The following is a 14753-nucleotide window of genomic DNA, read 5'->3' on the forward strand; positions in this document are numbered from 1 at the left end:
GACAAGAGGAAATGACCTCAAGCTGTGCCAAGGGAGATTCAGTTTTAACATCATGGAAAGGGTGGTCAGGCATTGTCAGGGGCTGCCCAAGAAAGTTTGGAATCCCCATCCCTGGAGGTGTTCACGGAAGGCCTAGATATGGCACTCACTGCTCTGGGCTGGTGACACTGTGAGGGTCAGGCACAGCTTGGACTCGATGGTCTGGGAGGGTTTTCCAACCCAGAGTTGAGTGATTCTAGTCTTCTGTGTTTACATGATGTCCTACCAAACCCAAGGGAAGCAGCAGGAAGAGTACCCAGAACAAAACTGAGGCTTTATTTGGTACAACACACACCTGAGGTCTGTAACAAAAGAAGCTTCTGGAGAAGACTTTGGAGACTGGGTTTGGTGTGTTCATGGTGATCCCTTAGGAGCTGTGGCCGTGTCATGGTGACATCAAAAACTGAGGCAGCACTGGGTTTGTTCGAGGAAAAAGCTGAGTTCTGAGTGAATGAAGGAGGAAGGCCCCATCTGAACTCAGCACCAACTTCCCTTACAGGTGGAAAAAACACAAAGCAGCTCAGCATGTCCCATACCAAAATGGGGGTGACTAAAGCTGATACCACATTGGGACACAAAAGAGATACCAGCATAAACAAACGTCCCACACAATGAGTTGCTTAGAGTGTAAAATACTACATGGTAATTTGAGCAAGAGCTTGTGGTTTCTTAGTTACTCATCTCTTGCTACATGGGTTTTCCTTTGCGTGCCTTAAATACTCAGGCAACAGGAAGTGTGGTCAACTGAAAAGTTGCCCTTTCCACAGCACTTGGCGTTGGCAGGTGTTACTTTTGTGATCATAAACCAAATTCACGCTTGTCTTAGGGGATGCTCTTAAACCTGGACATCACAGAGTGCTGGGGCTGAGCAGCGGAGGGAAGCATTGGCTGGGTTTGATTGTTACCTGCAAAAGAGTTGCTTTTAAATATAGTCCAGCCTCTGACAGCTGAGTGTCTGGAGTTCTGCTGTTGGACGGGATGACGGGCTGCCCCAAAACAGACTGAATTTGAGGATGCTGCACAGTGTTGAGTTTCTGTGGCCATTGTGTTTGGTTGCCTTGGCTGAATCAGTGCCAGGGCTATGAGTGTGCACAGCCTTGAGAGGATGTGAGAGCTGGATTTCAGATGGGGCCCACCTCTCTATTCAGAGGTTTAACTCCCTTTGGATGATTAGAATGGTGACATCTGTAAAAAGTAACAGTCCCCCTTCCTTCCAGTATAAGGCTATGAGCTTTCCAGCTGTTGGCTAAGATGGGTTTTCCTGTTGAAAACTGACTCCTGACTCCTGAAGAAAGTCTAAAACAATATGATTATAGTAACTGAAAATATTTCTTTGTCAATTCTAGTTACAAATCCAAGTGTTTTGATTCATTGTTACTTTTTGTAGCAGCTGTTTGATCAAAAACCTTATGTAATCTTCTAGTAAAGTGCCCGCTATTGCTAAAATGCAATTTTGCTTATATTCTGTATTTTCTTTACCATATTGTGTGTGACTAATTTTCTTTCATCTTCACAGTCTCACAATTCCAGAACACACTCGTGCTTTCCTTCAGAAGTCCCATCATTCTGAATAATGCAAAGACAAGCCCATAATATTCATTCATGTGGTTCTTGTTTGCAACCACAGTAAAATGGATTGTGCCATATATTTGTCAGCTGACGCCATCCTATATTCATAAAATATGCTTGGGATCTTTTTTTACTTCTGAAGAGCTTAAAGATGAGATTATTAGACATCTCTCTGATGTGTAATTATTCTGGGCTAAATAATGCTAATCAGAATGTATGCAATTTATATACAGTAGACAAGCAAAGAAGAATGTTTGTTTAAAAATTAATTTGCCAGAGGAGATTTGCAAAAAAGAGTGGATCTAATGCACTCAAGAGATTTCTGTTTTCTTTTAAATACCTTTTTTAAAAAACAAGCCATGTTTGCTCAGGAAAGTTTTACTTCTGTATCATGGGTGTGTCTTGACTACATTTCTGTGTTTTCTTTCAATTTCAAGATACAGTATTTTACAAATCAGAGGAACCCTCAGAGTTTAGGAGTTTAAAAAGCATGTCAGGGTATCTGCTCAGTCTGGAAGCCAGGGCTGCATGATTTCTTCTGACTTTGTTGGTGTTGCTTTGTACCAGACATTCTTGAATAAGACCTGATGCTTTTGTGTTTCTCTCAGCAGGTTCTTCTTAAGCACACTAGGCAGATATTTTTAATACCCCAAACAAAAATTGTAATTTTTAGAACATCAGTTGGCACTTAGAGCTTTGGCTTGGCTTTAGAGGTGCTGAGCACCCACCTGGCAACTGGTGGTTGGTACCTGCTGTTCTGGAAACAGGAGGAGTTGCCTCACACTAGTGGCAGCATAAGTAATTTTGAAAAATGCCTTTGAATTTTCAATGTGTGTATCTTCTTAGTGCCAGAGGTGCTTCTAAAGCAGAAATAATTATAACAGAAGGACCCGACCTCATTTCTTGTTTAAAAGGGGTTGTAAGAAGACTGCCATCTCCTGAACTGAGGATTTGTGGCTGTTGGCTAAGGCACATGTCCCTCAGAGGGATCTGCCTGCAAGCAGAATTGGAAACCAGGATGTTATATCTCAGGCCTGTGTTTTGTTGTTCTGACCTCAGCATTTCTGAGACTGGCAAAGAAAAAGTCCTGACTCCATTTAAACCTGAATCTTTGGAACCTGAAGGCTCAGCCTGACTGACTTGTTTATGAAGGTTTGATGCACTTTTGCTAGTAAACCTCAGAGTAGAGCAGAGACCATAAAGACGGCATTTTTTCAATGCTATGTGTTTTTTTCACTGGAAATTATAAAAACCTCATGAATCATATTGGTGGGTTTTGTGAATACACTTTTCCAGAATTCCTGTCTTGTTCTTGTTCTGTTATGCTTTTCACTGGTCTGCTTTTTCCTTAATGAAGAGCCTGCCTGTTTGTGTGAAGCTGCTGGGCTTATGTAAAACATGTGGTGAAACAGTTGGTGAAACGGTTGGCTCAGGGATGCTTGAAAGGGCAAACAGCAGAGAAAGTGTCTCAGGGTAGTGAAAAGTTCTGCTGTTGCATAAGTAGTACACAGACTGAGTAGCATCTCATTGGAAGGGATGATTGATTATATAGTAAAGGTCTTTGGGAGTAGTAATAAGGGATAGAAAAGTCTCTGAAAAGTTATGGATTCAGGAGCTTTTCAGGGTGTTTTGAAGCCCCACTGGATGCTGTTAAGTGAGAAAATAATTCATAGAAATTCAGGGCTCATCTTCAATCTCATCAGGCTGATGAAATCCCATCAACCCAAATGAAGATAGCAAATGAGTTTATGTGGTTTTCCCTGTATTTGTTTCTCAGAAAGCCACAGGCTGCCTTTGAGCCACTCTTGAAGAATGCAAACATGGCTTAAAATGTAGCTGTAGTGAGCAAATGCAGGCAGCCGTTGGAGGAATTCAGGTTTGGATGAGAATCAAAATGAGCATTGTTAGACAGGGGCTAAATATGCTTATAGTCACATTACTAGTGATTACTTCTGCATTCACAAAATGAAAATGTGATCTGATAGATATAAATTTGCCAAATAAAACCCTTAGCATATTGCATTCTTAGGGCTGCTTTTTTTCATAGTGCCATAAATGAAGCATTTTGCAAAACACAGAAAGATGAAGAGTTCAAGTTTTGATACAGACAAGTAAAACATACTCTTCTTCAGAAAGAGAGAATGTATCAGCATCCACAGTGGCAGGAGCACTGCCACTGCAATGGCAGGAGATTGGATTGATGGGGAGAACTTCATAGAGACCTCTGATGGAAGAGCTGGGACTTAGAAAACTGGAACTCCATAACCAGTCATACAAAAGCAAGAGAGATGAAAGCAAGCTGTTAAATGCACTGACTAAAGCACTGCCACCATGGATATAAATCCAAGCCTTGAACATCTTCTGGTTGGTTATGTGTAGCCACAGGTCTTGGTGTACAGGCAGGTCAGTTTGGTGTGTCTGTACACAGAGGGCCCTGAAGGCCTCCAGAGGCATAGGGTCATTGAGAACCAGCAAGAGAGCTCTCACTGACCTATTTCCCAATAAATTCTCAGGAACAAATTTCCTCTTCTTAATAATAACCTGCCCAGCTGCCTTTATGAGCCCAGACCTCATGTGGTCCCACTGTACAAACACAGCACAGGGAGAAGGTGGCTTTGATTTGGTTTTTTCCTTTCAAGTCATGTTGTCACAAGCCCTTTTGAACGTGAAAGATAAATGGAGAGGAAATGAGGCAACTTAACTTCTTTTTCAAGAAGGAAGGAGCATTGAAACATTGGAGTTGAAGAGCTGAGCTGCCCAGGGTCCTCAAGCATAGCCTTAGTGAGAGGGACAATAGCTAAGTGGAGCTTCTTCCCAGGAAATCATCTTAGAAGTGCAGAAAACAAACACCAGTGGTAACTATTGTCCTCTCAGTGATGCTTTCATGAGTGTTTGAGGAACTGAAAGTGGTCCATGAGGAAGAAAAATAATGCACAGCACTTGGCATGACAGGTGACTGGATGGAACCCCTCTGAGCTGATTTCACTGAATAAAAGTGGACTTGGGTGAAAACAGCCCCATGGAGGAAACAAGATGTCTGGGACCTGCAGAGCTGTGTGTCACCACCTTCCTGTCACAGCAAGTGACACTGTGGCTGTGCCTGTCTGGGAGCTGCAGTCAGACACTCCATCGGGCTCTGGCCTTTCTCTGAGTTATGGTTAAAAATAGCAGCCTAAAAAAGAAAATAAATACTTTTGAACAGTGTGCTGGAACAAAGAGGTCTTAAACCCCCACATTTGCACAGGAGAGACTGTAAGAGGGTGCTCCTTTGTGTGTGTCCTCTGTGGCATTTACATAAAATTCTTTCTGAACACAGTTCTTTGTTTTTCCTTTTTCCTCAATTTCCCCATACCTATGCCCCTGTCACCTGGGAATATTTTTACCTCTGGGGATGTGGGTTGCTGGCACTAGTGGGATGTAGGAACAGCAAACCTGGGGAGTGTAAAGGTAATCCTTCATCTTTGATATTGCTGCAGCTGCAGAAAGTTTGGGGTTGTTTGGATTTTTACTTGACCTCTTTTCAGGATAAAATTTTGGGAATTATTCTCAGTTTAGTAGCAGAAGGTGTATTTTTATTAATAAGGTTCCAGCTTTAATTTAGAAGGAATCAAAGACATGAACGATGCCAAGTAAGGAACAATTAATGAAGTTTAATGGGTCCTTTTAGCTTTGCCAAAAAAAACCCCCAAAATGTTTAGATCACTTTCTTTTATTCTTTTACACTGCTTTGGAAATACTGGGATCTTGATTATGGCCTTGTTCAACGTTGAATGGGAGAAAAGAGGGGAAAGGAGGCCACTGTCAGATTTCCCATGTTGAAGCCCCAGGCAGCTAGGGCCATCTCCCATCTTCTGTTTGTCTTTTCATTTGCCTCATTTTCTCTGCTTTTCCCCTTGAATTGTCCCTGGACGAGATTTAGTAGGGGCTTTTGGAGTGCTCCCTTCAGTTTCACAAGGGAAGAGGCCAATTCTGTTCCTTTTGCACCCATTTCACAGCTGACAGAGAGAAAAAGGCTGTGACCTATCCTGAAGTGGGACCTTGGGGCAGCAGCAGCTGCTATGGGAGAGTCAGATTAGAGTGAGAGAACCAGACCAAGACTGAGGAGTGAGAGGAAATGTGGTCAGGGTCTCCCTTTCCAGCGGCATCAGTGCCAGCCCTTTCTTGAAGGAGCCTGGATCAGAGGGCTGATGCTCTGGTACCACTTCCCAGTGTTTCTGCATTAATTTGTATTATAAAGTTGATCGGTTGCGTCACAGAGCTGTAGTTTCCTTGCCCCATCTGTAATAAGCACAGAAAAAACTTGCCTTACACAGGGTTGGGTGAGCAGCTTTATGCAATAATTATACACTTATCTTCTAAATTCTACCTTAATTGATGCTTTTTAGCAGTCATGTGAAGAAACCTTTCCCACAGGATGAGGCAACAATGCTTCCTCCTGTCTCTCCTGCAGAGTGAAAATTCTGGTGAAGAGTGTGGATATCCTGAGGGCCATTACCATCCATGGAGAGGTGGAGAAGGGTTTGTTTGTGAAAGGGGAGACCTTCAGTTGCATGAGTATAGACCTTTTTAATGTTTGGCAGTATTCCTTGCAAAGGAACAAATGCAATCCTTTTTTAAAATAAATTTATTTCTAAAGATTTAGCAAACATTTTTAGACCTATTATTTTATTTTTCTGAACATGAAAACAGACTATCAGCAAGGAGAGTTTGTCTAGTTTGTCTTAGCTAAGGCTTTGAAGGATTAACCACAGTGTAGTGCTGTGGAACATTTTTGTCTTGTAGGTTGTGTCAGCCTTGAACAATTCCTGCTGTAGCATCTGCATGGCCAAGGCATGTCACATGCAAAGTCCACGTGACATCAGAAAGTGATCCCATTGCATCAACCTGCTGTGTTACAACAAAATATATAACAGATTAAGGAGATTTTACAAGTTTTGTAACAACAAAATATATGACAGATTAAAGAGATTTTATAAGCTTCACTCAAACTTTGAAAGTTTTATAAAGTAAATTCTCCCATCCTCTGCCCAGTGTTTTGCTCTGACAACAGTTACATTTTCCTGCAGTCATATTCCAGTATTATAATGTGAAACTAGTGAGAGCCTGAAAAAATGACTAAATATGCACTGCAAAGGAAAAATATTTCCGTTTTTGTTGTTTATGCTCAGTGTAAAGTAGGAAGTCATTTTAAAAAAATTAAAATTATTTGGAATGTGAATTGCATTTTACATAACCCTCTTCCTGCATTATAAAGTTTTATTAGAAGCATAATATAATATATATGTATAAATTTTTGTCCTTTTTAAAATAGGGGGAAGAGGAATAAAATAAATTATTGATTTTTCACAAAGAGTTTGCCCTTTGTTCCCCTCAAAATGTCCTTTCACAGTTGCTGCCAAACAGAGGACCAAGGCGAGGAGGTGTTGGCACAGGCAAAGCAAAACAGGTGAAATTGGAAAAAGGTCCCAACTGGCAGAACTGTGAGTGACATGGGTATGGCCTTAGGCCTCAAAAATCAAAATGGTGCTTAATGTTTGGGTTAAAATCTGTGCATTTACCCAGGTGTTGTTGTGGGGTTCAGAACGGCAAGAAGGGGCTCTGAGGCTGGAATTATTTCTTGTGATGAAATCAAGCAGTGTGGTCATTACAGTAAATGTCCTTGCTTTGAGTCCTCTGTTTAGTTTAGAGATTAGTCTTAGTTTTACTCTTCTTGTACATAGGCTTAGCTGAAAATCCTTTGCAAATCATGGTGTTTAGTAATTTTCAGTGTATACAGGAGCCAAAAGAGAAGCAAACACCTTAGAATTGATGAGGAAAGTTGTAAGAGGCTCCAATGTTACTATTATTCTCATTTTGTTATTCTATTTTGTGGGGTTTGTGTTTGTTGAAGAGAAATGGAATAAAATCCTGCCATGAAATAATGGCCTTCTGGTACAGTGCTTAAAAAGTGATGACTTTGTGGGAAATATGGTACTCTGAGGAGTCCATCTGGGCTGATGGTGAAAGGAGTTGGAATGGTGAGGGAAAAAAGGGAATTTGTGACTAAGGTAAGAAAAACTCAGCATAAAAGAAGCCCCTCACAGAATGATGTGTGTGTACTCACAGCTTCGGTCAGTGTCGTGTACTCCCTGGAGTAATTTTGTGTTAGAACCATGTAGTGTGATATAGTATGGCAAAGTAATTAGGAAAAAACAAATTAGTAAAAATATCTCCCAGATCTGTATGAGCATATGCCAAGCATTGCATGGAGATAATATTTTGAAGGTGTGTGTGTGTGTGTATAAATATATATATTCAGAAAAAAGCTTCAACAATGTCATGAAAGTGGTTATTTCTGTTATCTGTGTCTTTTTGTTATTTTGTCTTGTGGATGGTTGGGCAGTGAGGTAACTGCCACCAGAAAGGGAGGGAAGGGGAAATACATCATCCTGATTTAAAGGGTGATGCAGCATTGGCTTACATTTTTGGAATGCTGTTTAAATGTTCCCAAGAAACGTTTTTGTGTGACCTCCCATGACACATAACATGATGCTGACATCTGGGTTGGAGAAAGCTGCTCAAGACATGCCTGGTGTCTGTGTCCCCACGAGTGGCTCAACTTGTGGCTCAGGGAATTGAAAAAAACCACAAAACTTGAAAACCACTGACCTTTGCCAAATTTATTTACCACAGATCATAGTTTAGTTTCATGTGACCTCCCAGAAATTGGACTGGGTTCATTTGGTTATTAAATCCCAAGTCCTTCTGGTACTATGAGAGAAGGTTATAAATTCTTGTCAGATCTTACTCTAGTTGAATCTGATCACGAGTAATTGTTTCTAGACAATGTTGCTACTTCTAACCCCATTAGCAAGTAAGGCTAGATTTCAGCAGCCTTTGAGATAAGCTTATCTGACACAGTGTTAATCAAACCCTTGGCTTGTTTCAGCCTGATTAACCACAAGGACTGGCCTCCATGTAATTCATGATTATTAGGATTTTTTAACCTGACAGAAGTGCAAAGGCAGCTTGTGAAATCTTCCTTCTCCCATAAATAAGGATTGGGCAGTGGGAGCAGGGGAAGGCAAAGCCAGCTGCAGGAACGAGTCTCTGTGTTTGACCCAAGTGCCACTCTGTGTTTGTGCAGGATCTGTGCTCTGCTGTTTGTTCTTCATTTTTATTAATCCCAGCAGCATTCAGAATTAACTTAAACCAGAGCTGCCAGTACTGACATCTAGCTTTCAGGGCTTATGTAGAGCATCTGCAATTTCAGACATTTACCTCAATCAGAGTTATGTTTTTCTTGGACTTGGGATGAAGTCAGTCCAGGAGCTGAGCGCTGGATTTCTTTTGTTAACTCATTCTTCTGCTACCTTGTTGGGCTATGAGAATAAGTATGGGTGGATGGATGGACAGTAGTAAAGCTCAGTTTGCATTAAGACACACAGTATATATAGATTTACTGGTTTCTAGTTTATCATTTAAAAGCATGTCCCCAGTTGTGGGTTATATCCTGGCTTGTGTAGCACTGTGTGGGTATGATCAGCTGATCATTTCAGATTGTTTTCTGACAGCTTTGTTCATGGCCTGGTGGAGGAAATAAGAAAAAGTGATTTGTTCCTGTTCTGTCTCACTGCTTTACTTGTTCAAAGTGCTGTGTGTACTGACATTCAGCACACACAGTGCCTATTTCTTTTAGGTTTTATTATGTCCAGGATTTGTTTTAATACAGCAAATCATGAACTTCTTTGACATTCATGTCCCCTGGGGCTTAAATGATGTAAGAAGATACATCAGCCCCTAGACCTCCAAAGAGATTCATATCACTGATTGTGGTATATTTGGAAAACCCTTTCCAAAAGGTGCTGAGTGCAGGCAATTGTGCTGTGAAGGGGAAGGATTCTAAACATTTTTCTACTCTTGGAAGGGTCATCTTACTGCCAAACACCAATATTGAAGTGAAATATCTTTTATGGCAAGCCCTTCCCTCTTTCCATTCTTAACTTCCAAATGGCTGAAGTTCTGGGAGTGTGAGCAATCACCCTCTTGTATGCCAGCCAAGAAGTTATTTTTTTTCTACCTTTTTTCCCCTAGTTTTCCTGACCTGCACCTGGACTGGCCACATGGCAACATGTTGTTGAAAACAGGGAGATATGACAGGATGAGCTAGATAGCTGAACTGGGAGCTGGTGGCTAGACCAGCAGAAATTCATTCCTGGGAGAATTTGCTGAAGAGTGCCCTTGTTTGAAAAAGCTGTATGTCAGTTATTTCAATAAAAACAGTTAAACCCCCACTATGAAGTCAGGTATTCGAGGCCATTCTGTGAGCCTGATGACCTGGAGTTAGATACAAGTGTCCAACATGGGTGACACAATTAAGAAGGTCAAAGGCAGGGGAAAAGCAAGGAAAAAAAATATTTGGGCTGATTACTGATTTCCAGGGGGCAACAGGTAGATGTGTCTTCTTTCTCCATGTAGTGATATTTGTTTTTAGCCTTAAAAGGTGTCATAACTCATGCTAGAGTTTTGTGGTCATGTGGAGGGCAGTTCTGTGGAGCAGGAGGTGCAGCATGAAGCATTAGCAAAGTTTTTTCTGGAGTAGGATCTAAACTCTCAGCAAAGGAGGGAACAGACCCTTGCCTTGTTAATTTGACTGAAATCCTTCCACCTCCATCACAGTTGTCTTTTCCTGTTTAATTTTGGTTAATGGAATCCCAGAATATCCCAAGTTGGAAGGGTCCCATGGGGATCAATCACTGAGTCCAACTCCTGGCTCAGCACAGGTGCAGGAGGTTGCATGCAGGCTCCTCCTGGAGCTGATCAGACTCCTCATTCTCCTGGGATAAACATCCCAGCTGCTGAGATTCAGATCCCATTTATATGGGCTGGAGCTGTGCCACTGCAAGACCAGCCAAGTAGGAGCATTGGCTGTGCTCCATATAAACAGCTCTGACTAAGCCAGCCACACTAAATTTGGAAAAGAATTAGGGGAACTCGTTTTTCAATTGCCCTGGAGTATTTTATCTCCAGTTTCCCCATGGTATCATTTCATGGGAAGAGTTTCTGTTACTCAGGACTATTTCCATCACATTTATTTTCAAAGAGCATGTTTTTATTTTCTATAAACCAAAAGAGTTTAAAGATCCATTGAGGAACAATGGATTAAGGGTCTGTTTGCTTCACTTCCCACCTTCAGGTAGCACTGCAATTCAGTTCAGCTGAACCCTGCAAGGCCAGGTCCTCCTGTGGTGCTACTCACAATTTCTTTAAATAAACTTTTCCTCTAAATTTAAGAGGGTGGAGTATTTTTAACACAAAGCTCCTTTTCACCAAGTAGTGTGAAGATTGGAAGAAACAGCTAGAAACATTTGCCTCTTGATTCATGTTTTGATTTGTCATAAATACAGTCTGCACATAAAAATTACATCATCAATGTCCTATTTCTGATGTATATGTTGTGAATTGCAGAGTTTCTTTCCCTTCAGTCATCGTGCTTTAAGCTGATCTAAGTAGTACTGACAGTGAAGAATGACACTTCTGAGACCATTTAGCTTTAATTGAAAGACTTTGCCAAAATTGCAGGTATTTCCTGTGATTGTTGACAGCTTTACCTAATACAAGAATTTTAGTCTTTGTCCCACTTCCTCTACAAACTTTTTCTGCAGGATGCAGGCAGTAGTAAAGTGAGGTGCAGTGTCCCAGAGCCCTCTCTCACAGATTAAGTGCATGATGCGAGCTGGAAAAGAAAAAGCCACAGTGCAAAACAGGGGCAAACCCTGAGCAGGAAACTCCGCTGGGGCTGGGGCCAACAACATCCTACTGCTGGCTGGGACCAGGAGGAAAAAAATGCTACAAAGAAGGTTTTGGGAAACTTTGTCCTTATTTGGAGTATAAGTCTATGTCTCTGCCCAAAGCAGGCTAGTTTTTGTAGGGCTGGGATATTCTGCTTTAGCAGCACCATATTCTGCTGTTATACCCAAGCACATCCTATAATCAGTATTAAAAATCCATCCTAAAACTGAAGATTTGGAGTCCAGATTGTCACCTGGACAATCAGGTCCTGTGGGTGCTGTCCCACAAGTAACTCTGTAAGCCTTTCGTAAGTGGTGAATTGACTGCTTCTGACATCCCTCCAGTTGAGTGGGATGGCTGTGCCAGCACTGAGCCAGCTCCTCCGTGTGCCTGGAAAGGGCTCTAGGGCATCAGGTCTGTCTCCCAGTGCTGGTGTGGGATTGGAATGGCGCAGCAGTGGGGCAAAAGGGGCTTTCAGTTCAGTGGAAGGCAGCGATCACATTGGTGCTTACGAAGAAGGCTCCAGCTCACCACTCTGAGTTGGTACATGGAAGTGGCTGGAATGAAAGGTGGTGTTAGGAATGGAAGTGTTGGCATTGCCCCTGAACTTGGGGGATGCATCTTATTCTCCATCACACTGGAAATTCACCTGCAGAAGCAGAGGAGCTGGCATGTAGGTTTATCTTCTCATGCACATCTGTGTTAAAAATTTGGGGAATAATTCATAGAATCCCACAATGGTTTTGGTTGGGGGTGTTCTTCAAACCATCCGGTCCTATGCCCTGCCATGGGCAGTGCCACCTTCCAGTAAACCAGACTGCTCCTCACCCCTGGCCTTGAACACTTCCATGAATTCCATTTCAGGAATGCTGTGTGACAGTCCTGTCTAGGAGTCCATATAAAGGCATTAAGAAGTCTTAGTTCAGGAATTACCATTTTTTTCTCATACAGAAAGTACAATGTTCTCCCACAAGCAGAACAAAATGAAATTTTGAAAGCATCAAAGTTGCTTGAGATGTGAAATTTCTCTGTTGTATGCTCAGAAAAAGCCCATTGGCATGGAGCTCCCTAATACTAAGAAGAAAGGGATGCCTCCAGTATCCAGGATGTTTGGGATGCTCTCTAGATCATAGGTCAGGTTCTGGTTTTTGCGTTGCTACAGACTCTTTGAGTCACATTTATGCGCATGCTGTTAGCTTCACTTCCCTGTCTGCAAAGCACCATTATTTCTTTGGTAGGGTTAATGAGTTGTTTGTAAATTGTTTTAAGATTCTCAGAAGTGAGACCTCAGTGTGTTTTTTGCTGTTGCTGCTACCTGTAAGATCTTGATCACGGCAAGACAATACCAGATTAATGTTTATTGCAGCATGACTGAGGATATGTTTACATTAAACCAAAGATGAGACTGTAGTGCCCAAGCCTAGAAAAATCTTTTGTAGAGCTTTGAGTCAGCTTTGGAATCTCAGTAAGTGATAAAATTGGCTCCTATGGCTGAACATTAGCCAGTCTCACTGCTTCTCTTTGAAAACTCTTTCACCCCTTGACCACATTTGGCTCTGGGGCAGTGTATCCCAGGAAGAGGCAAAGATCATCTTTCCTTAGAGAAATGAAATTGGGAAATTCTTTGTTTGCACTCAGAAGAAACTCAGAAGAAAAAGCAAAGTCCCAAACCCAGTGTTTTCCTGGACAAATTCCTTCTGAATGCATCTCCAAAGGTTTCCTGATCTTTGCAGCAAGTGGCCCTTGGTACACTCGGGAGATGTTCTCATGGAATCATGGAATGATTTGGGTTAGATGGACCTTAAAGCCCAGTTCCACACCCTGCCCTGGACAGGGACACCTTCCCAACTATCCCAGGTTGCTCCAAGCCCCATCCAACCTGGCCTTGGACACTTCCAGGGATCCAGAGGCAGCCACAGCTTCTCTGGGCAACCTGTGCCAGGACCTCCCCACGCTCACAGGGAACAATTCCTTCCCAATATCCAGTCTAAAACTACTCTCTGTCAGTGGGAAGCCATTCCCCCTCGTCCTGACACTCCATCTCTTGTCCAGAGTTTCTCTAAATCTTTCTTGTGGGCTCCCTACAGGTACTGGGAGGTCAGTATTAGCTGACTCTGGAACTGCCTCTTCTCCAAAGAGAAGAATTCTGGTCACTGGTGAGAAGTGCCCTGGTTCTGTGTTGCAGGTTGTGAAGCCATGTACATTAAATACATTTAAATCTGTTTCACCTCAGGGAAAACAGAGGCCACCATCAAGAACTTCAGCCCCCACTACCGCCGCCAGTATGCCGTGGCTTTCTGCAGGCATGTGCAGGAGGAGCTGGAGCAGGACTGCCACTCCCAGTCCCACTTCCTGAAAACCAGGGTAGGAGGACACTGATTTTCCTCTCTGTGAACCAAGTGCACACAGCAGTTTGCATGTGCAGGTGTTTGATTTGGGTCATTTTGGTTTGGGATGGAAAAGTTGCATCTGCGTACAGGTTTGAAGTTTTATTTTTGAAAATTCATCTTTATTTTGGTATTGTTTAGTTGCTCATTGTGGCACAAGGAGAACCATGACATGACTTTCTGGTACAAAGAGCTTGACATTTGGACAAAACTGGTTCCTTCTTGCTGGTTGCAAGGTTCTGCAAAATATAGGGACAGAGATCATACTTTCAGGGAAGAGATTATGTAGGAAACATAATTAATACTGTCATCCATGGCTCAGGGTTCCTTAAAGAAGATGGCAGTAATTCCCTCTGTGAACTATGGAAAGCTGGTTTTTATTAGAGGGGAGACAAAAAGAGAGACAAAAGTATTTTTATTAGAGGAAAATGCAGAGAACCAGCCTTCAAGATTAAGAAGATTAAAAATTAAAATGTTCTGAAGATGCTGGAAATCATGGATTTCCAATGCTCTTGAAGTGAGTAGGTAAAACAGTGAGGTGGGATAATAGAAGATTTGTGTCTTTCAGAAAGGTGCATATCAGTTACAGCACAGATGCAAAAGCATTACAAAGAAATGGGAAACAATTTACTATATTATAATAAAACCCTGTTTTTCATATCAATGAAATATTTATATTACATAATGGAAAATGGGAGGTGGTGAACTCTCAAGTTATCCTGCAGGGTCGGAACTAGATGTTCTTTAAGATCCCTTCCAACCCAAACCACTGTAGGATTCTCTCATCTTGCATTCAGCCCATCAGCTGAAAGGTAAATAAATCTCTGTCCCAGAGCTCTAGCAGTGTTTTGGAAGGCAAAGCTCTTCTGCTTCCCCCTCACCTCAGCTATGAGAATTTGCTTGTGGCTGTTGAACCTTCTGAAATCAGAGATGTTTATGACTCCAAGTTGCATTTGAAGGCTCAAAATCCCTCAAAGCAGCATTGTG

At 42.0% G+C, this 14753-nt stretch overlaps 1 protein-coding gene across 1 annotated transcript in view; it reads left to right on the forward strand.

Annotated features, from left to right (window-relative positions):
- NIBAN1 (niban apoptosis regulator 1) overlaps positions 1–14753 on the forward strand; it is a 57240-nt gene that overhangs the window by 11728 nt on the left and 30759 nt on the right. The window contains exon 2 of the mRNA XM_015636858.2: positions 13613–13743. Within this exon, the coding sequence (XP_015492344.1) occupies positions 13613–13743 (131 nt within the window). The remainder of the gene's footprint in view (positions 1–13612; positions 13744–14753) is intronic.

The sequence above is a fragment of the Parus major genome, chromosome 8, assembly GCF_001522545.3.
Source record: "Parus major isolate Abel chromosome 8, Parus_major1.1, whole genome shotgun sequence".
In the NCBI taxonomy this organism is placed as follows: Eukaryota; Metazoa; Chordata; class Aves; order Passeriformes; family Paridae; genus Parus; species Parus major.